At 47.8% G+C, this 23,630-nt stretch overlaps 1 protein-coding gene across 1 annotated transcript in view; it reads left to right on the forward strand.

Annotated features, from left to right (window-relative positions):
- SUPT6H (SPT6 homolog, histone chaperone and transcription elongation factor) overlaps positions 1-23,630 on the forward strand; it is a 1,106,805-nt gene that overhangs the window by 849,053 nt on the left and 234,122 nt on the right. Inside the window, exon 25 of the mRNA XM_085649126.1 lies at positions 6,247-6,454. Within this exon, the coding sequence (XP_085505252.1) occupies positions 6,247-6,454 (208 nt within the window). The remainder of the gene's footprint in view (positions 1-6,246; positions 6,455-23,630) is intronic.

Here is a 23,630-nt window from a genome sequence, read left to right on the forward strand (position 1 = left end):
ATCAACAGTCACTCTCAATATTGTGAGTTTTTTAACTTTGAAATACTCTATATAGAAATCAGTCCACCTTTCTATCATAACATACAGTATTTACTATCGTGTTAAACTCAAAACGAACTTAAATTTATTTTATTTTAAATTTTGACTATATACATTGGCCTTTTGTATGTTTTTACCTGTACAGCCTTGAGAAAGTCGTGGGACTACATTCCTTACACGACGAAACACGTGTTGGCTGTTGGGAGCTATTGTGAAGGCCTATTTGAATAAAATTAAAAAGAGAGAAGATTGGATTTACGTTTCATTGTTACATGTTGCTTGTTGTGATTTGTTTTAACAAACGTGAACACCGTAAAAACTTTAATTTGCGTGTGCTGGGGAATAAGTTGAATATATGCTAGCTGACGCTTTCTTTTGTGGAGTTTGTGGTTCTCCGCACCTTACAGCACCGCCATAATAATTGGACGATAGGAGATTTAATGTGTGAATCTTTTCAGTGGCGCCAAAATACCTATACCCAATACCACATGCCCAATTTCTTAATATGGCGGATACTATCAACCGGAATATCCCCCTCCTCATGCAAAGCTGCAATATGTGGAGCCAGTTTATGAACCTATGGTCCACCTTCCTGTTGCAATGGTTCAAGATCTTCAGGATTTATTACGAGACTATCGTACACGTTTTCCTTCACCGCCTGTTCCTCCACCTCCTCAACCTCCACCGCCAGCTGCTACACCACCTTGTACTTCTGTGCCTGTGTCCGCACCGTCCCCGATGGGAGATGCAAGTGGGCCGCAACAGAATCCAGATACCTCTGATGAGGGAGAGATTGAGGATAATCAGCCTCAGAAGGAGGGTCATACAGGGGATGAGTGGGATGACTATGTCATATCTACTGTATAATCAAGAGGGGGGAGGGAGAAGCATGAGATCCATTCAGCTTCCTATCATAGGTACAATATCAGAGTGGGCAGAATGGATCACTTGTACCTGCAATACCAGGGTCAGGTGTTGTAACCTACTTAAAAACCCTCAAGCACGTATAACAACGAGGGCGGTATATCTTGATTCTCCGCCTCTAGGGACGTGAAAGCATCATCATTGGGTTTTGTTTTGAAATCCTTTCCACTACCTGGAGGTAGGACCACCGGTTTGTACAGTAGTGATCAGAGATAAAGTGAGTAGTGCAGTGAGAATAGGTGAGAGTGAATTACAATTTGTGACAACACTAACCCCAGGATTTAACTGGGGGAGGGAACTAGAGGCACAGGGTGCCAGGAGCAGGCCAGCCTCCAACACAAAATGTTAAACACAAATGGGGCCGATCCCGGCGTTGTGACCGAAGGTGCTCAAGGTTCAATTGTGAAGGACTGGCCTCACAAAAAGTGAAGGACTTGCCTCACACACCACCTGGTGTCAAGCTTCATCATCGGCCATCATCGCCCTCTAAAAACTTGGTTTGATAGAGGGCGGGCATTCACCTGACGACAGGGATGCACTTCTAAACTAAGTGGGGCCCAAAGTGAGTAAGTGAAATTTAAAAACCATTATAGTTGCCAAATTAAATTTTTAATGGAGAAGGTAACTATATGGTATTAAACAGTGGACGGTGATATGGGGAAATTTATTATCCCCTCACCGTATTCAATCGGGTCAACATGTTTCTGCCTATAAGTCATCCTAAGCCTGATTCTGTCATCTCGCAGGCTGCACAACGGAGATCGAGGAATCCTCTAACGCCCATCACTGCTCCACCTGACAAGGAAGGGAGGCTTTGGATAATATTGGAAAGAGGTTCACAACCACATCAGGAGCAATTGTTCGAGCTGCCAGCGCTCTTGAGATTCTAGCCAGGTACGATCGACAGATGTGGTCGGATATTGCCCAATTTTTAGATGCCAGGGTTGGCTGAAAGCAACTATGTTCTGCCCTGAAGTACAAGGCAAAATTTTGGATATGCCGTTTGATGGCGAGTCACTCTTCGGCAAGCATGTTGATGATGCTTTGCAAACCATCAAAACAGAAACTGACACGGCTAAGGCCCTAGGAGTGCTCCAATTCTCTTCAAGGAGGTTATCAATGGTACCAACTTCAATCAACACCTCCTACAGGCCATCCTACCATCAGCAACAGCAATATCGCGCATCACCACAGGCTGCCTACTCTAGACAGCCTAGATGAAAACAGGCTCAGCCCAGAGATATGGGCTGTAAATAGAGACGATGCTTCGCCGCCTGCCGCTCTTCTGGATTCCTGGAAGAAAATCCGTCTCTCATTTCCTGAATCAATGGAAAAATATAACATCAGACAAATGGGTCCGAGATATAATAAGGTATGGCCATACCTTAGAGTTCACCACAACGCCACCTAATCACCCACCTCAAATATCAATAACTCATCATCTTCAGTTATTAAAGAAGGAGGCTTTAATAATGCTGCAAAAAGGAGCAATAGAGTGTGTTGCATGTTTTCAGAAGGGGAAGGGTTTTTACTCTCGCTTTTTCCTCATAAAAAAGAAGAGGCTGGGGGATTTGCATCCCATTTTAGACCTCAGAAAACATAACAAATACCTGCTGAAGAAATCCTTTCGTATGGTCAGTCTTCAGGAGATTTTACATCTCCTGAATCACTCAGATTTTTTTTAGCAAGCCTGGATCTGGAAGATGCCTACTTCCATATCATTATTCACCCCAAGCATCGCAAATTTCTACGGTTCTCTGTGGCCGGCACACATTATCAGTTTAAGGTCCTTCCATTTGGCCTTCGCTCAGCTCCACAGTTTTTTACCAAGTGCCTTGCTCCCGTGGCAACGCTCCTGCGGCTGAAAGGCTTACAGATCTTCCCATACCTCAACGATTGTCTGGTTAAAGCTTCTTCTCTTCGTCAGGTTTCAGAAGACCTCTTTCTGTCTACAACTGTTCCGCTCTCTGGATCTGGCAGTCAATCTTCAAAATCCATTCTAGCTCCTTCTCCGAGGTTAACGTTTCTAGGAGCACTAATAAACACTCTGCAAAACAAGGTATACTTGACAACGGAAAGACTGAACGCCATCTTGACTCTGGTTCATGACCTTCACAGAAGAAAGTGCGCTTCTGTAAGTCTCCTCAAATCCTTTCTCTGGATGTTGTCTTCTGCCATTCTCAAGGTTCCTCATGCTCGGCTAAGGATGAGACCATTTCAAGAGCAGTTAGATGCCCAATGGCTTCAAATATCAGGATCATTCGATGACCTAGTTCGGATAACTCCGATCATGAAGGAAGCCCTTCTTTGGTGGCAATCTCCTCGCAATCTTTCTTTGGGACTGTCATTCCTTTCTCCTCTTCCAGAGTTTGTTCTGACAACAGATGCATCTTTGGAAGGCTGGGGACGACATCTGTAAGACCTACAAGTAAACGGCAAATGGAATCTTTGTCTCTCTAAAATGCATATCAACTTTCTGGAACTGTGGGCGATTTCTCTAGCCCTTCAATTATTTCCTCCCAAGGATAAAAAGCATCCTCAGTCCTCAAACGCACAGACAACACTACCTGAACTATCTGAACAAGCAGGGAGGGACAAGATCCCTGATTCTATCTTGGGAAGCTCAAAAGATATGGGAAAACAACCTGGCAGACACATTGAGCAGGTTAAATCAATCTAATCACGAATGGGAACTAAACCCAACTAAACTAAACTCAACGCATCTTTCAAAAATGGGGAACACCCAACTTGGACCTATTTGCGTCTCAGGAGAACCAGAAATGTCAGTGCTATGCCAGTAGGGAACCTCAGACAGGGTCATGGGGAATGCGTTTTCGATCAGATGGTCAGGAATCTTTGCGTACGCTTTTCCCCCATATCCTCTGATCTCCAAAGTGTTGATGAAAATGAAGAGGGAACAGTACCAACTCATCCTCATTGCTCCACGTTGGCCTCGTCAACACTGGTTCATGGAGCTTCTCCTGCTGTCGCAGTCTAGTCCTTATTGCCTTCCTTTGTCAGCCACACTGCTGAAGATGAACAAGGAACAGATCCTCCATCCAGCTTCTCTGCAATTGCATGTCTCAGGATTGTAAATTTATTTTGTCCAGGGCAAGAGCTGAGTCTACATCAAAAACATATAGACTGAAATGGAAACATTCTTGTTCTTGGTGCCATCGTAATGGTACTCACTCCTTTGACTCTTCCCCAGAAAAAATTCTGCATTAGCTTTTATCTCTGGCAAGATCAGGTCTGGCTTATGATTCAGTAAGAGTCCATCTTGCAGCCATCTCTCGATATAGTCGGACATCGGACGCTTCTTTTCTTTGCTCTGCTTGCATTACCAAACAGTTTATGAAAGGCCTTTTCAGAACTTTTCCTCCTATCAGTCCTCCTCCTCCTGAATGCGTCTTAATATAGTCTTGTCACAATTAATGAAGCCACCTTTTGAGCCGATTCACAAGGTAGAGCTCAAATTTCTTTCATGGAATGTAGCTTTGCTTCTCGCGCTCACATCAGCTAGAAGAGTAAGTGAAATCCAAGCCTTAACCATCAAAGAGCCTTTCTTACGTTTCACAGAGGATTATGTGATGTTACAAAGAAATCCTACATTTATTCCAAAGGTGCCGTCCCAGTTGCACCTTAATGAACCAGTAATTCTGCGCAATTTTCCCCCCGCATCCTTCGTCTCCAGCAGAGAAAGTTCTTCACTCTTTAGATGTAAAATGATGCCTTCAATTCTATTTGCAAAGAACAAAGCACCTCCTAGTATCCTATGGACCTGTTAAGCTATGATCTGCTGTTACGAAAAGAACTGTCACATGTTGGATTGCTGCTACTATTCAACTCTCATTTGAAAGCGGGTAAACCGCTTGGCACCAAAACCAAGGTGCATTCCACAAGAGCGGTATCTTCTTCTGCTGCTCTTTGCTGGCGTCACTCTGGACAAGATTTGCCATGCTGCTACCTAGAAGAATGCTCATACCTTCACCCATCACTATTACCTGGACTTGGCATCTTACAGCGAAGCAGCAGTGGGACAGGCAGTCTTGCGCCATCTATTTCAATAAGGTAGGCCTCTTTTTTTAGAGGTATTCTTTATCTGTTATATGTATATACTTTTATACAGCTTTTATATACTTATCAATTGATATGTTGTTAAATGTTTTCTCATTATGAATGTTCCTGTTCTAGTGCACCATCCTCTAAGGTACAAAGGTGATAGATAATTCAATATTATTAAATATGCATGTTTAGGAAACTGCTAGCTATTCTGATTCAAGCATATGAATCTATGAAAGATACAATACTGGAGAAGAAAATTAGTTACTTACATGTAACTACGGTTCTCCAGAATTGGTATCTTTCATAGATTCACATGCGACCCACCCTCCTCCCCGGAGTGGCTTACTTTATTCTTTAAGGTTTATACTTGCACACTTGTGCTGGAAAATCCGAGGAACCTAGCCTCTCTTGGGATTATTATAGAGGGTGCCGTCGACTGATTGGCTGTTGTTTGGATTTGGTTCTTTTTACAAAAGAAGGTGGATAGGCTATGGCACTGACTTTTCATTGCATGGTAGCCTATGGTAATTTTATCTACTGCTTTTATATGTATACCGTGGGACTCCCACTACGACGACGGGGATGATTCAAGCATGTGAATCTATGAAAGAGCAATTCTGGAGAACCGTAGTTATAGGTAAGTAACTTATTTTCATTCTGATTAATAATTGTGAATATATTAAAGAGCAAATGCTGGAAAATAAATGTTACTTGTAACTCCAGTTTGCCTGCGGTGTTGTTTTTGTATATTTACATGCCACCATTGCACCTCCGTGGTGAGAGGCTCATGTTAACCAGGAATTCATCCACTATTCTAACCAAGTCTTTTTAGGATGAGTTAAACTCTATACATTGTTAATATTTCTAAGCTGTATCTGTTCAGAAAGAACTCATTTTTTGCTACTTGTTCCCATACTTTGGCAAATCCAATACGCAAGGCTTAAATGTGATAAAAAGCATTTGGGAATGTAATGAATTTGAAATTTTCATTCTTTCCATGCATTGCAGCACTCATGCCAGAAATATAGTTTTTTCCAATGGTTGTTAATGTGATGTCATCTCTTTTGAAGACATTTTTCTGGTTTTAACTGTAGTGCATTGATCTAATGACCACTTAAGAAAGGATAAAGAGGAATTTTGAAATCACAGTGGAGTTAACTTTTCATTCTTGTATGGCTTCTACATTTTTTTTCTCTACCCATTGTAATCTTCTTTTAGCACTGATGCGTACATCGAAGTCCTTGATGGCTCCAGAGTCCACCCTGAAACATACGAGTGGGCACGAAAGATGGCAGTTGATGCCCTGGAGTATGATGAGTCTGCTGAGGATGCAAACCCAGCTGGAGCATTAGAGGAGATTTTGGAAAATCCAGAAAGACTGAAAGATTTGGATTTGGATGCCTTTGCAGAGGAATTAGAGCGGCAGGTTAGTGCTACAACTTCATATGTATTGTATGCAAAGCAGCTCTGCGTTAAGGAGGTTAGAGTGGGATGATGATGGGCGCCAGTTACGCAGTCATCATATCACATTGAGAGAAAGTGAGGATTTAACACTGCACTTCCTTCCAACACATCATAAATCGCAACAAGTACGGTGAATCTATTGACAGAACTGGTAATTCCTATTCCTAACTCCCAGGTTATTGTATCCCTTTTTTGGGGTAAAAAAAAGATTTTTGATGAGGTGGTTTCACCCTGCCATGGTAAGATACTACAGAGGCAGGTTCAACCTCAATTAATGGGGGAATTCTTAAGATATTCATTTCCTGGATAATACAGGGATCCAGCTAATAAAGTATAAAGGTATATCACAGGTATGTCATTTATTATGTGCAACCTCAGATATGATTAAAAAGTGAATAAACACATTACTAGATTTTTAGAGGTACCATAGCTCCATGAACCTATCAAGTGTGGCATGTTTCAGCCTGCTCTAAGAGCCAGATAACTGGTTAGGGGCATTCCTCAGGGCAAAGGTTATCCTAACCTGTTATAATTAGGTGCAGGAAAGTGCCCCTGTATGACAGTCACTCCCAATTTGTGCCTGGCAAATGATGTGATTGCGACTAAAAGTGCACTGGGCTCCTGCTAAATTGGTCCTCAGTGCCAGAGCTCTTTCCCAAAACTGTACAATTGATCACCCAATTTGCAAAACCTTTAGCACCTTCTGTAATTACCTAGTAAATGGTACCCTGGTACATAGGGTACCAAAGAGAGCCCCTTAGGCCACAAATTGCATCAGCTTAACGGGCTCCTCACCAAGCACATGAAAGACTGCCATTGCAGGCTTCGTGTCTTGGTGAAAACACAACATGCCACACATACCTGTGTGCCATGTCCCCTGCCATTGCATGTCATATTTGTAAGTCACTCCTACTGCAGGCCTAACAGCCCTAAGGCAGAGTGCTGAATATTACATGTATGGAGGGCATACCTGCATGAGCAGATATGCCCCTGTGCTGATCAGTCCTATAACTGCCTATGCAAGTGGACAGGGAAGCCGTTTTAAAACAGGTACTGGTCACTGTTGAAAACGAGTTCCCCTGCTACATGATGGTTTCCCCGAAAATAGGGATGTTTGGTATCAAACATCTCGTGTTGGTGAACCTACACCGATGTAAGTTTTGGTTTTACCAATACATGCACCCAAAGGGTACCTTAGAGATCCCCCCTGAAAACCTACCAGCCTCTGTTGTCCTTGCTGACTGGTTTCTGCCAGCCTGCCACCCGAGACGCTGTTCTGACCTCCTGGGGGGAGAGCCTTTGCTCTCAGAAGACCCAGAACAGAAGCCTGTCTGGGAAGAGGGTACAATACCCCCCTCCCACAGATTGATATGCTGATTAGCCTCCTTAGGTCGGCAAGCTTTAAAGAAGCTGCCACCTTTGGATTGCAAATCTGGCTCCCCTCAAAGTCGACTAGTGCTGGAGCTGTGACTCCAGAAACTTAGGACGACTACCTGCCTTCGAAAAAGACTCAAGACCTCCCCTGAACAGCGCCCCCGTTCTAAAGAGTCTTCAAAATTGAAGACTCTGAGGCTTCCAGGATTGACAAAACCCAACACCCAAAGCCACCACTGCACGCGTCACCTCCGCCCTCCAGAGCTAGAGTCCATTGTGGTTTTGCCCCTCATGAACTCCCCGATGTCACCTGCAACCTCTGCATGCAGGCTCTCTCAACCGCGACTGCTGCGGTAATGAAAAAACAAAGCCTATGGACACCCCTGTGCCTTAGAAAAGAGGACCAAAGGTGTACCTCGCCCCCCCCCCCCCCCCATCCCAGAGTATTGTGAGGCCTGAGCCATTTGCTGGTTCTGCCCGACTGGCCTCCTGGCCTGAGCCTGCAGCCTCTTTCCACATGGACCGATCTCCATTGAAATACATTGGCCACCTAATGCTGTTTTGCACCCTGCACCCGGCCGCCCCTGTGCCGCTGGTGGTGTACTGCTGGTGCTGCCTCGGACCTTGCCCACCACTCATAACTCCTGGAGACTGGTCACCTGACCGCACTACCACTAACAAAACACTTTAAGATTGCATAGCAAGCCCCAGTCCACTCATAAGGGAACCCCTAGACTCTACACAGTATATCAACTTATTGATATCACATAAAGAGCCAGCCTCCTAAATTAGGCTCATATTTCACTCTTTCAAAACCAGTGAAATTCAGCAGTTGGTTTGCTGAGCTAAGTATAAATTACCCCATGCAATGTACTGCTTTTGACCTCACATATTACATCACTCACGACATGATCAGTGATCACTGATGGCATCTCATATGACCTCACTGATTACATTATCTGGTGAGTTTTTCCTAAAAGTTTGAGTGTTAAACATATATACCAAGGTACTACACAAGTTAAAATAGTATACTTTCTTTACCTCTAATGAGTGATACTATTTCTAGCATATATTATGTGGGTGACTGTGTGTATCCATGTGTGAGTGGGTGTCTGAGTGACTGTATGGGTGAGTGAGTGGCTATGTGAGTTGCTGTTTCGGTGAGCGTGACTGCATCGGTGAGTGAGTGGGTGTCTGAATGGTTGAGTGAGTGGGTGTCTGAATGGTTGTGTGAGTGAATGTGGCTGTGTAAGTGGCTTTATTGGTGAATGAGTGGCTGTCTGAGTGGGTGTTTGGTTAAGTGAGCTGGTGTGTGAGTGGCTGTATTGTAGTATCTGTGTCGATGGATATATGGGTGTGTGAGTGCTCACACACCCATACATAGTGAGTTGCTGTGTTGAAAGGCTGTATGGGTAAGTAAGTGGCTGTGTGAGTACTTGTATGGGTCTGTGAATGGGTCTCTGAGTGGTTGTGTGAGTGGGTGTATGAGAGGTTGTATAGGCATGTGAGTGGATGTGTGCATGCGTCTGTGAAAGATGTCATCAGTCATGTCATTAGCCATCTCCTGAGTGATGTGATATGTAAGGTGATAAGCAGTGCATTACGGGGGCATACGTTCTAGTTAGCTCAGCTACCTGTCACTGCTGAATTTCACTGGTTTTGTATGCATGAAATGTGAGCCTAACTAAAACATCCCTGTAAGGTTTTTTTCCTATTTATTTTTTTTAGTTAACTTGTAAGGTTTTTTAATTCACTTTCGCAACTATTTCATCCCTTTGACCTTTGTTTTTTAAAGTGTATTTCTATGGTTTTTTTACATTTTATGTTCGAGGCATATGAGCTGCAGATTACACACTTTTGCATAGATCGCCATCTGGTGTTGGGCAGTTTGTTTGCAGTTTGTTTTTCCTCTTGGAAAGTCTTTGGAAGTTACGAGGTCGGTGACTCCTCCCTTGGTTCGTATTGCGCATGGGCTTCGGCTCCATCCTCAGATTGTTTTTTTCCGCCATCGGGCTCGGATGTAATACTTCGCGCTCCGGTTCCGAACATTCCAGTTCGACGATCGAAGCGGAATCCTCGCTCTCTGCGGTATTGTTTAGATACTGATCTCCTCAATCACCTTCTTCGACGCACCTTCGATTCCAGTCATCAACGGCGGCCTTCGGGCCTTTCCAGGCTCCGGTCCCGGCTGATGGAAAGAACTCCATTCAAGAAGTGCCCTCGATGTGGGTCCAAATTCCCCCACACCGATCTTCATGAGGTGTGCAACCTCTGCCTCTCCCTTGAACACGAGGCTCGAGACTGTCCCGCCTGCAAGTCTTTTATATCCAAAAAGACTATTCGAGATCGAAGGGCCAGATGAAAAATGGCGCACTCCTCGACCTCCGTTCCAGTCGACATCTTCGGGGACGACGTCGAAGCTCCGGGACACCAGCACACCGAAGAGGACCTCGTCAGTGCTTCCGAAGCCGACGACTCGGATGTGGAGGACATCACCCCAGCGCAGAGGGTCGTGAGTAAAATACCCCCTCCCACACCCGCGCCCACACCCAAAAAGGCTTCGGTCACGCCTTCGCGCCTAGGCAACACCAAAGACACTGCTTCGAACACCCCACCTTCGGGCCCGGTGACGAAGCCAAGTAAGCCTTCCGGCGGCTCGGGCTCGAGCCAGCCTGCCAGCGGAGCCGAAAAACACCCTTCGGCACCGAAGAAAAGATCGGCCTCTACCTCGACACGGAGCTCCACACCAAAGCCCTCGGTGTCCAAACCCAGCCTCTCGGTGCCGACCAAACATCATAAGGCCCTCGGCACCGACACTCCCGCGCCAAAGCCTGTCTCGGCACCGAACAATAAATCGGAGGTTCCCAAAAAGCACGGCACAGACAAGCCTAAGAAGCCGTCGGCCCCGAAAACGTCGGCGCCGACCGAACAACCAGTGTCGCAAGAACTTTTTACACCGGATCCTTTGCAAAAGATACTTACCAAGGGTCCAAAAACTGGACATTTGGCACTCTCTTCTAAAAAGAGACATTTGGACAAACCAGCTCCACCTCCACCTCCAAAGAGGAAGGACTGTGCTACTTCCCCTTTCAGAGTGCCTTCCCCACCTCCTCCACCTCCTCCACCCTCTCCGCCTCCACCCCCTCCACCTTCTCCACCCCTGCCTCATCGCTCTCCGACCCCGTCTCCAGACCATGAGGATCAGGGGGACCCATACTACGATCCAGCAGATGTGCCACTAGACCCCACCCCTACAGGATCCCCAGACCCCTGGGATGATTATAATAATCCAGACATTCCAGATGTCCCACAAGATGACCTCTATCCATCCAGGCCATCTCCACCAGAAGACTCACTAGGTTTTCACCACCTATTTCAGAGGGCGGCACATTATCACGGGGTAGAGCTACACACTGACCCAGTAGAGGAAGATTTCCTCCTAGACACCTTTGATACTGCACATAGGTCTACTGCTATACTATCTATGCTCAAAGGGGTAATAAAACATGCGCCAGAGGTTTTTAAAGACCCAGTCAGGGCTAGGGTCCTAAACCCACGCATAGAGAAAGTATAAAGCTGCCCCCACAGATCCTGCCTACATCAAAGGGCCAGCGCCACTGGATTCCCTAGTGGTATCCACCGCACGAAAGAGATCAAATTCCCAGGCATCAGGCGAAGCACCACCACCTGACAAAGAATCAAAGCTCCTGGACGCGTCAGGAAAACACACTGCGTCACAGGCAGCCAATATATGACGTATCGCCAACACTCAAGCGCTATTGGCCAGATACGACAGAGCACATTATGATGAACTAGAAACCATCATGCACCATCTCCCAGAAAAATATCAAAATAGGACCAATGAATTAATTCAAGAGGGTAAGACCATAACTAATACCTCTATACGCTGTGCCTTAGACGCAGCAGACACAGCCTCCAGGGCCATTAACACCAGTGTCCTACTCCGTCGACACGCTTGGCTGAGAGTTTCAGGCTTTAAACCTGAGGTACAAGCCTCCATATTAAACCATCCATTCGATCAGGAACATTTATTCGGTCCAAAGATAGATGAGGCCCTCGAGAAGATGAAAAAAGTCACAGATACGGCGAAATCTATGGGAGCCCTACAGTCACACCCTCCTAGGCGCACCTTTCGCCGCTCTTCCTTTCGGGGCACGGGCAGAGGCTACTCCTCAGATAGCGCGTCCACGTCCTACAAATCCCCTCGTCAGTCCACCTTCACAAAAGGTTATCAAAGAGGCGGCTATAGAGGCAATAACAATAAAGGCAGAGGCAAAACAAATCACGCCTGCACTGCCACACCGCCTATCCAATGACTTTCCCCTGCTCCCCCCAGACCATCCCACTCCGGTTGGGGGCAGACTAAAAAATTTCCTTCACGTCTGGGAGTCCATCCCATCAGACAAGTGGGTGACCCAAATTATTCTTTCAGGGTACTGCCTAGAACTCACATCTACCCCCCCCCCCCAACATTCCACCAGGGCAACGCCCAATGTCACGAGAACATTCCACGTTACTAAAACAGGAGGTAATCTCCCTCCTACAAAAACACGCAATAGAACCGGTCCCCCACGATCAGCAAAATGTAGGGGTCTACTCCCTATATTTTCTGATACCAAAAAGAGACGAGACTCTACGACCTATCTTAGATCTCCGGCCTCTAAACACATACATACATTCGGACCATTTTCACATGGTAACACTTCAGCAGGTACTTCCGCTCCTCTCCCAGAACAACTTTCTCACCACACTGGACTTGAAAGACGCATACTTCCACATTCCGGTACACCATGCCCACAGAAAGTACCTCAGATTCGTAGTGGATGGGCAACACTACCAGTTCAAAGTGCTCCCATTCGGGGTCACAACAGCACCGCGGGTATTCACCAAGTGCCTAGCGGTAGTGGCGGCACATCTCAGAAGACAGCACATTCACGTCTTCCCGTATCTGGACGACTGGCTGATAAAAGCCGCGTCCTACAACCAATGTGTACACCACACCGCCACTACAATCCAACTACTTCATCAACTAGGCTTCACGGTGAACCACCAAAAGTCCCAGCTAACACCATCCCACATAAAGCAATACCTCCGTGCCACCATAGACACCTCAAAAGCCATAGCCTACCCCAATCCGGCCAGGATTGCAAGCATTCAGGCTTTGCGTCAAAAATTCATACTTCAACACTCCCTCCCAGCAAGAGTGTTTATGCAACTGATAGGGATGATGGCCTCTTGCATTTTCATAGTGCCTCATGCAAGACTCCAGATGCGTCCACTCCAAGAGTGCTTAGCGCGCCAATGGAACCAGACCCAGGGGCAACTGACAGATCTGGTGTTGGTAGACGGTCGCACCCATCGTTCTCTGCAGTGGTGGAACACCACAAATCTTTCCAGAGGTCGACCGTTCCTGGACCCGGTTCCACAAATAATCCTGACAACAGACGCATCGCTCTCCGGCTGGGGAGCTCATCTACTACACCTCACAGTGCAGGGCACATGGACGCCGCAACAAAAGTTACTCCACTTCAATCATCTGGAGTTACTGGCAATCTTTCTAGCCCTAAAATCCTTTCACACACAGATTTTAGGCAAGGCAGTCCTTATCCGCACAGACAACATGACCGCCATGTACTACATCCAAAAACAAGGCGGCACACACTCTCCACAGCTCTCTCAACTAGCACAGAGCATATGGAGATGGGCAATTCCACACAAAATCTTTCTCCTAGCCCAGCATGTCCCAGGAGTCAAACACCATGGCAGATCTGCTCAGCAGACAGACGCAGCAGATCCACGAGTGGGAACTTCACCCGCAGGTTCTTCACCCGTTCTTTCAGATGTGGGGGCATCCACAGATAGACCTATTCGCCACCCACGAAAACAAAAAATGCCCAAGCTTCGCCGCCAGATACCCACACCCATTGTCCAAAGGCAATGCGATATAGATGAACTTGTCAGGCAAATTTGCATACGCCTTTCCACCTCTCCCACTAATTCCATTAGTGGTGCGAAAGCTACAACAGCACTCCCTCACACTCATTCTAGTAGCTCCAACATGGGCCAGACAACCATGGTACACCACGCTGCTGGAACTCTCGGTAGTGCCACACCAAAAATTACACCTCTCACCATGCCTCCTAACCCAGAACCATGGAGAGATCAGACACCCGGACCCAGCTGTAACGCCCTGAACGTCTCAGGATCGTTTAACAGACACGACAATGAGGACGCAACCACTTGTGAAGGGTTAGTTCTTTTAATGAAGGCAAATAAAATACAAAGAACAAACAAAAGTTATAGTCACTGGAATCCTCCAGGCTAAGTACGTTACCAGCCCACAGCACGGATGGTCCTAACCGTCCTCTGCATATACGCCGATCCCGGCGTATGCCAACAGAGGGCAGAAATGAAATGGCCGACAATGCCAATCGGTAGGCTGTGAGGGGCACGAAGAGTGTTGGGGAGAATCGAGGAGTCAGGGAAACACCCAGCCGGGGTCTCTACCTGAAGGGAGCAGCCGCTCAACCTCTTCCTCAGACTGCACCGGGACGCGGAGTCACCTCCTGGTGATGCGTCACCGATACCCCAATCACAAGCAAGAAGACTGAACCGAGAGCAGCCGCTCGATCGATCCTGTGGACTTCCGAGTCTGTAACGCGGCAAACACCTCCTGGTGTGCGTTACAGCTGGCAGTCCCTGTGTCTCTGGTCGGGCTGGGAGTTACGACTCCAACCAGCAAAAGCGCCACTGCGCTTGGACTCAGCCGAGTCAAAAAGCGAAGCTCAATGGTTGACCGGTAGAGCTTCCGGGTCCTTCACAGGTGACGATGGGGCAAGACACGGCCCAGGGAGTAACGACTCGACCTACCTCCGTTCTTGCCTTACTGGAGCACCACTCCGGAACACTGCTCTTCACGAAGCAGGTACGTCGGTGTAAACACAATATCCGACAGCCTTGTACCTCCCGGTTCCTCCCTTTATAGGGCGTGTTTTCCTTGAGTTATGTAACAGCTCTCCTGTTTACATAAGGGCGTGTTTCCCTTGAGTTATGTAACAGCTCTCCTGTTTACATAAGGGCGTGTTTCCCTTGAGTTATGTAACAGCTCTCCTGTTTACATAAGGGCGTGTTTCCCTTGAGTTATGTAACAGCTCTCCTGTTTACATAAGGGCGTGTTTCCCTTGTATGACAGGAATTCTTGACACCAGCTCAGCTCAACCTTGCGATCTGGCTCCTGAAATCCTAGAATTCGGATACCTTAACCTTCCCCCCCGACTGTATGAATGTTATCAGAGAAGCTAGACGTTCTACCACTAGAGCCTGCTACGCTGCCAAGTGGAAAAGATTTGTTGTTTATTGCCATAACACAATCAACCCTCTAGACTCATCCATACAGCACATCATATGCTACTTACTACACCTACAAAGATGTAACCTAGCATATACATCCATTCGGCTACACCTCGCAGCAATTGCCGCTTACTTACAAAACAGACAGCTCCTATCACTTTTCAGAGTGCCTGCCATTAAAGCCTTCATGGAAGGCCTAAAACGAATAATTCCCCCCAGAGTGCCACCCTCACCTGTGTGGAACTTAAATATAGTGCTCACAAGGCTAATGGGACCGCCTTTTGAACCCTTGCATAAATGCGAACTGCAATTCCTCACATGGAAAACAGCTTTCCTTGTAGCCATCACCTCCCTTAGAAGGGTCAGTGAAATACAAGCACTTCCTATACAAGAACCTTTTCTCCAAATGCACCCGAACAAGGTTGTCCTACGTACCAACCCAAAATTCCTACCCAAAGTCATCTCACCCTTTCATCTAAACCAATCGGTAGAATTACCGGTTTTTTTTTCGTAACCTCAAACCGTTGCAGAAAGGGCTCTACACACACTGGATGTTAAAAGGGCCTTGCTTTACTATATCCAGAGAACACAACCTTTCAGGAAGACAAAGCAATTGTTTGTCTCTTTCTCTCCACCTCATAAAGGCAACCCCATCTCTAAATTAGGGATAGCTAGGTGGATTGTAAAATGCATACACATTTGCTACCACAAAGCAAAACGCACGCTATCTGTTCCCCTAAAGCCCACTCTACAAGAAAGATAGGGGCTTCTATGGCTTTTCTAGGGAACATCCCATTAGATGATATCTGCAAGACAGCTACATGGTCAACACCGCACACTTTCACTAAACATTAGTGTGTAGATGTGCAAACCAAACAACAAGCTAGTGTGGGCCAGGCTGTACTAAAAACACTATTTCAAACCACTGCAACAGATACCGGTGGTCACCGCTAAGGTTGGGAACTGCTATATAGTCTATGCAAAAGTGTGTAATCTGCAGCTCATATGCCTCGAACGGAATATGCTACTTATCAGTATGCATCTGTTCTTGGCATGTAGAGCTGCAGATCTACACATGCCCACCCGTCTCCCCGGCTACCTGTATCTGTTCCAGTCTATCTTATTTAGATACAACACACATGGGTTTCTTCACTGTTATTACTACGCTCCATCTTTCCCTGTTGGCGAAAAACAATCTGAGGATGGAGCCGAAGCCCATGCGCAATACGAACCAAGGGAGGAGTCACCGACCTCGTGACTTCCAAAGACTTTCCAAGAGGAAAAACAAACTGCAAACATCTGGGCCCAACACCAGATGGCGATCTATGCACAGTGTGTAGATCTGCAGCTCTACATGCCAAGAACAGATGCATACTGGTAAGTAGCATATTCCTTCCTAACTGTAACCACTAACATTTGACAGTGAGTATGTGTGAATGCATAAGTGTTGCAGTAGGTCTGTGAGTGAGTGTGAGTGTATTGGAGTAGGTCTGTGAGTGGGTGTGTGAGTGAGTCAATGAGTCTCAGTGGGTCTGTGAGTGTCTGAGTGGGTCTGGTAGTGGGTGCATGAGTCTGAGTAAGTTTGTGAGTGGGTGTATGAGTAGCTCATTGGGTCTGTCAATGGGTACGTGAATCTGAGTGGGTGTGTGAGTGGATGCATGAGTGTCTGAGTGCTCTGTTTTACCCTATTTTTCCCTTTTTTTGCTAGTTTTTCTACCCTCCGTTTTGCCTTTCCTGTTTTTCTGCCCTGCCCTGCCTTGCCTTTTCTGCTAGTTTTTTTTACCCTCCGGTTTGGTTTTTTAGATAGTTTTTCTACCCTCTGTTTTGCCTTTCCCGATTGTTTTCTGCCTGTTTTGCCTTTCCTGCTAGTTTTTCTGCCCTCTTTTTTGCCTTTCCGGCTTGTTTTTCTGCCCTCTGTTGTGCCTTTTCTGATCGTTTTTCTGCCCTTTGTCTTGCCTTTTCTGCTCGTTTTTCTGCCCTCTTTTTTGCCTTTCCTGCTTGTTTTACTGCCCTCTGTTGTGCCTTTCCTGATCGTTTTTCTACCCTGTTTTGCCTTTTCTGCTCGTTTTTCTGCCCTTTGTCTTGCCTTTTCTGCTCGTTTTTCTGCCCTCTGTTTTGTCTTTTTTTCTTTATTTTTCTCACTCTAAAATGGGGGAGGAGAGCTACTGTAATTTCAATGGGTAAGGAAGACCGCGCGGCCCCCCCTTCCTGGGCGATTTTGGCCCCAGGGCCCCCATCCCCCCAGGGCCTATCCACATTTAAATGGAGGAAGGGACAACCCAGCCGATTTCAGCCTCAGGAACCCCATCCTCTGGGTCCTGGCAATGTTTCCCTGGGTGCCGTGGAACCTACCCAGGGCACCCAGTGTGCTATGGGACCGCAGTGGGACCCTCAAGGCCCAGTGGTCCCAGCCGGCTTCCTGCAGGAGCCGGCATTGGTATTGCATGCAGGGAGCTGCTGGAAATACAGCTCCCTGTGTGCAGAAGCTCCATGTGTGCATAGTTTCATCTCTTTCCCTGACAGCATGTCTGCGGGCAAAGAAATATGAAGCCTCCACTTCCTGCATGCAGGAGCACATTGACAGTTCCCGCCCGCTGGTACTGGAGTGCTTGATTTTGCTTGGCGGTCCGCTCCTGCTAAGCAAAAGTAAACTGATGTGTCCTTGGGGTGGACACCCCGGGACATAGCAGGAGTCTGCCTTTTGAGGGTGGTGGTCCCCAGGACCAATAAAGGCTCCAGGAGGTGGACCACAGGACCAAGTGGGGAGGGGGTCAGGGTATTCCTACCCTGCTCCCTTTTCTTTTCTTTTTTTTCTTTTTTGCGTTTCTTTTTGGGGACTCGGTTGAAGCAGAGTCCCAAGATGGCTGAAAACACTTCCTGGTTGAAGTGCTGACAGCCAATCATAGCTCTTCAGATCTCTGCATGAGCTCGTCTTTATTTGCAAATTATTTGATGTCGTAGATATACAGATTTTGATTTCCTTCAATATCTCACAAAATACTGAACAGATTTAAACCAAATAACACAAAGCGCAATCTGCTGACCAAAAGCCAGCTTTCTGCCAAATTTGGTGTAAATCCGTCTAATGGTTTGGGCTGCAGGCGTGTCTAAAGAGTCTATGTGAATTAATATGGAAAATGCACTTTCTTTTAACTGATCCCCCCCCTTTCTTTTTTTCTTGGCCCCCACTTGACGGATCACCCCAAAACGTTCAATGCACAAAAAATCACCAAGACACTTTTTGGGGAAAATGTTGTGAACGCCGTCAAACTGCGCCAAAGATATAGGCAAGTCAAAATAACATTTTCCAATGGAAACATGGTCCTAAGTATAACTACTTACTGGTGAGAGAGAGAGATAGAGAGATAGAGGGATAGAAGGATAGAGAGATAGATAGAGATATGATGGGTAGGTAGAGATGGAGAGAGAGATGGATGGACAGATAGAGACGGACGGACAGATAGAGACGAACAGATAGAGACGGACAGATAGAGACGGACGGATAGAGACGGACGGATAGAGACGGACGGATAGAAATAGATAGGGAGGGATAGATAGGGAGGGATAGATAGAGAGGGATAGATAGAGAGGGATAGATAGAGAGGGATAGATAGAGAGGGATAGATAGAGAGGGATAGATAGAGATAGATGAATAGTTAGAGATGGATAGCTAGAGTTAGATATAAAGAAAGATATATATTGATGGAGATATAGATATATAGATAGAAATATAGATATATATCGAGATATATAGATAGAAATATAGATATGTTCGAGGCATGTGGGCTGCTGAATTCATATCTGTGCATAGATCGCCGCCTAGTGTTGGGTCCGGATGTTTGCACGTTGTTGTCCTGGAAGAGTCTTCGAAGTATCCTGGGATAGGTGACTCCTCCCCTGGACTACAGTGCGCATGGGCATCCTCTCCATCCTCAGATTCTTTTTTTCCGCCATTGGGTTCGGATGTGCTTATCTTGACTCAAGTTAGGAAAAACTTTTTCCAGGCCAAAAGGCCTTTAGTTCGCGTCGGTACTGTTCCCGATCGGTATCGATAGTATCTTTGTTAGTTTACTAACTTCCAGAATCAACTTTTTCGCATCTTACCCGACCATCGACCCGTCATCGACGATGGAATCGAGGACACCATTCAAGCGGTGTCCTGTATGCAATGCGAAATATCCCCATGTCGACGTCCACCCGGTGTGCAACAAATGCCTTTCACCGGATCACGACGAGTCTACATGTATGGCCTGTGCCCGATTCCGATCCAAGAAGACCCTCCGGAATCGACGAGCAGCGAGACTCGAAGCGCAGCAAGTGGCGCCGGCCCCGGCCAACATCTTCAGCGCCGAAGACGAAGATGTCGAAGACGTGGAGAACCTACCCTCCAGCCCCGCTTCCGAACACGACTCCGGATCGGAAGACGTCGAAGAACGACTCTTTCACAGAGATGAAGCCGACACCGAGGTAGGAGACCACAATGAGGCCCTAGGGGCCGAAGAGAGTAGCTCTGGTGACGAGCAAGGCCTACCCGTACAGACTGAGGATATCCCAGTGCGCCAGTCTATGGCTCCGGTCGAGGGATCGTCTTCGGGCCTTACCCAAGACCTATCCCGCAGTTCTTCGGCCCCGCCCTCTGGCCCGGCCTCGGACATTCAGCGGCAGCCATTACTACCCAAAACGGCTGGTTTCCCTTCTTCGAAACCGAAACCGAAAGCTGTATTGGTTCACCAGAAACCGAAACCAAAAGTGACGCTGGTCGGATCGAGGCCCACCACACCTTCGACGCCAGCAAAACCCGTCGGCACCGACCGCACCAAACGAGACTTTGGTGCCGAGCTTGCAGCAGCCGACGTCGGCGCCGACACACGAAAAAAGACCTTCGCTGCCATCAAACCTACTCGGCTCCCGGCACCGAAACAATCGGCTCCGACCCCAAAGGTCAAACTGCCTGCTGCGTCTCACACCGCTGCGACAGCACCACCAAAGGCACACTCATCAACGACGTCGACGGCCACTACCGCTCCTCGACTCGATGACCCACTGGCGCCGAAGAAGTCCACGCCCGCCTCTACAGAACCGGTCGGCGCAAAGGAATCGATGGCGCTCCAGGTGCGGCCCGTTGCTGCGCAACGCATCAAACACAAAGCAGTCCTCCAGGACACGTCAGGCTCCGAGCCGATAAAAGCTCCAACAGCCTCTTCGGCACCAGCCAACATCACTTTTGGCCTGCCGCCATCCACGGCCCCAAAATTGTTCCAAATCAGAACACGGGTCACCCACACCACGATCACGCCTGCCGAACGCTCTCCTGCAGAGACGTCTCCATCACACATCATCGACGCCGACACCGGCAGGATGATGCTCCATAAGAGGAGAATAACTTCCGAGCCAGCTTTGGACTCCTATCGGATCCCGCTTAAGAAAAAGCTGCCAGTGGCTTCGGAACCAGTTCTTTACGAACCTCTCCATTCCTCTTACCAAGATCCACAGTCCTTCTCTCCCACACACTCCGAAACAGACGTTTTGGAGGACTACATGGGTGACCACGTCCCCTACCCCGGAGAGATGGACCCTGAAGGCCAACAGGACCCTGACCAAGCTTGGGATGACCCTGTAGACTCGGGTGCACCTATGGATACACAGGACCCGCAACTCTATGGAGCAAAAACGTCTCCCACAGAGGACACTGCCGCATTCAACGCCCTCATTGAACGTGCTGCGGCCAATCATGGTGTACAACTCCACTCTGACACCGTCGAGGACGACTTTCTTATGGACACTTTCGCATCCTCAGAAAGGAATATAAATACTCTACCCATGTTGAAGGGTGTCCTCAAACCAGCAAAGGACATCTTCAAGGAACCCACCAGGGCAAGAGTAATAAACCCCAGGATCGACAAGAAATACAGGTCGGCGCCTGGGGACCCTACCTACATTAGAGGCCAGTTACCTCTGGATTCCATAGTAGTTGCGAATGCTCGCAAACGGGTACACTCGCAAACAGGTGATGCTCCTCCCCCGGACAAAGAGTCCAAGGTGCTAGAGACCTCCGGCAAACGGGTCGCGGCCCAGGCAGCTAACATATGGCGCATTGCCAATACTCAGGCGCTCCTCGCTCGCTATGATCGAGCACACTACGACACATTAGAACAATTACTCCAACATCTCCCTGACCAATTCAAAGAAGGAGCAGAGATCCTCATCAGGGAGGGACAACTCCTCACCAACGCCTCCATTAAGTGTGCACTGGATGCCGCGGATACAGCTGCCAGAGCCATAAACACTAGCGTCATGTTGCGACGTCACGCCTGGTTGTGAATCTCCGGATTCAAACCTGAGGTACAAAATAACATCCTCAACCAGCCTGTCAACCCAGACTACTTATTCGGGCCAGAGGTTGACACCACCCTAGAGAAAATAAAAAAGGACACAGACACTGCAAAGTCCATGGGGGCTCTCCAAACGCAGTCCTTTCGGAGCGGCTCCTTTCGTCGCCCCGGAAATAGAGGAACAGGTAGAGGACAGGGGTCACAGCAAACCTACAACAAGGGAAACACACAAAGCTCCTACGATAAAAACACCCGGGGTGGTTATCGTGGCTCAAGCACAAAGGGCAGAGGACGCGGATACGGCAACACCAGGTCCTCCCCCAAGAACAAACAGTGACGCCCTCTCCCTTCCTCCCGACCACATAACACCTGTCGGGGGAAGGCTACAAAGGTTCCTGTCCACGTGGAACTCCATCACCACGGACAGGTGGGTCAAAGATATTATCAAACACGGTTACTGCCTAGAATTAACCTCAACTCCACCCACAATACCTCCAAAACACCGTCCTATGTCCTCAGAGCACTTAACGCTCTTACAGCAGGAAGTGCTAAGTATGCTGGAAAAAGGCGCAATAGAGGTCGTACCCGTCCACGAGCAAGGTACGGGGGTGTACTCCCTGTACTTTTTAATACAGAAAAAGGACGGGTCACTCAGACCTATACTAGACCTGAGACCCCTGAACCGCTACATTCTCTCCGAGCATTTTCACATGCTCACTTTACAGCAAGTCCTCCCGCTGCTCAAGCAGGGAGACTTCCTGGCCACACTGGACCTCAAAGATGCGTATTTCCACATACCCATTCACCCCTCACACAAAAAATACCTCAGGTTCACTGTTCAGGGGCAGCACTACCAATTCAAAGTCCTTCCTTCGGCGTGACAACAGCACCCAGAGTTTTCACAAAGTGCCTAGCTACTGTGGCGGCACATCTACGGAGGCAGCACATACACGTCTACCCTTACCTGGACGACTGGCTTGTTCAAGCAAAGTCAGCCCAGCAATGTGCCAGCCACATGTCCCGCACCATTCACCTCCTTCACAGTTTGGGGTTCTCACTAAATAACCCAAAATCCCATCTCCAACCCGCACACGTACAACAGTACCTAGGTGCGACTATAGACACTCTGGCGGCCACAGCTCAGCCAAATTTAGTGAGAATCAACAGCATGCAAATGCTGATTTCCAAGTTCAAACCACAACACTCCCTTCCCGCGCGAGTGTTCATGCAGTTGATAGGCATGATGGCCTCCTGCATTTCCATAGTCCCACACGCGAGACTACATATGCGCCCGCTTCAGGAGTGCTTAGCACGTCAGTGGAATCAGGCTCAAGGACAGTTGAAAGACCTAGTGTTGGTGAGCGGTCGGGCATACAACTCTCTGCATTGGTGGAATCCACAAAACCTTTGCAAGGGCCGACCGTTCCAAGAGCCTGTTCCACAAATAATACTGACAGCGGACGCGTCTCTCCAAGGATGGGGAGCTCATGTACTCAACTACACAGTGCAGGGACTATGGACAACACAACAAAAGAAGATGCACATCAACCTTCTGGAACTGATGGCAATCTTCCTGGCAATGAAAGCATTCAAAGTACACTTGTGCAACAAAGTCGTGTTGATCCGGACGGACAACATGACCGCCATGTACTACATACAGAAGCAGGGAGGAACACACTCTCCACAGTTGTCTCATCTGGCTCAGAGCATGTGGAAGTGGGCCATTCAGAGGAACATGTTCCTCATGGCGGAACACCTCCCCGGCAAGGACAACCAGATGGCGGATCTGCTCAGCAGACACAGCCACCAGATGCACGAGTGGGAGTTACACCCATCGGTACTCCAACCGTACTTCCAGCAATGGGGTCATCCAGAGATAGACCTATTCGCCACAAGCGAAAACGCAAAATGCCAAAGCTTTGCCGCCAGGTTCCCACATCCACAATCGCAGGACAATGCGATATGGATGAACTGGTCCGGCAGATTTTCGTACGTTTTCCCCCAGCGCCGTTGATACCGCTGGTGGCTCGCAAACTCAGACAACACTCCCTAACACTCGTC

This window comes from Triturus cristatus, chromosome 3_2 (genome assembly GCF_964204655.1).
Source record: "Triturus cristatus chromosome 3_2, aTriCri1.1, whole genome shotgun sequence".
Classification (NCBI taxonomy): domain Eukaryota; kingdom Metazoa; phylum Chordata; class Amphibia; order Caudata; family Salamandridae; genus Triturus; species Triturus cristatus.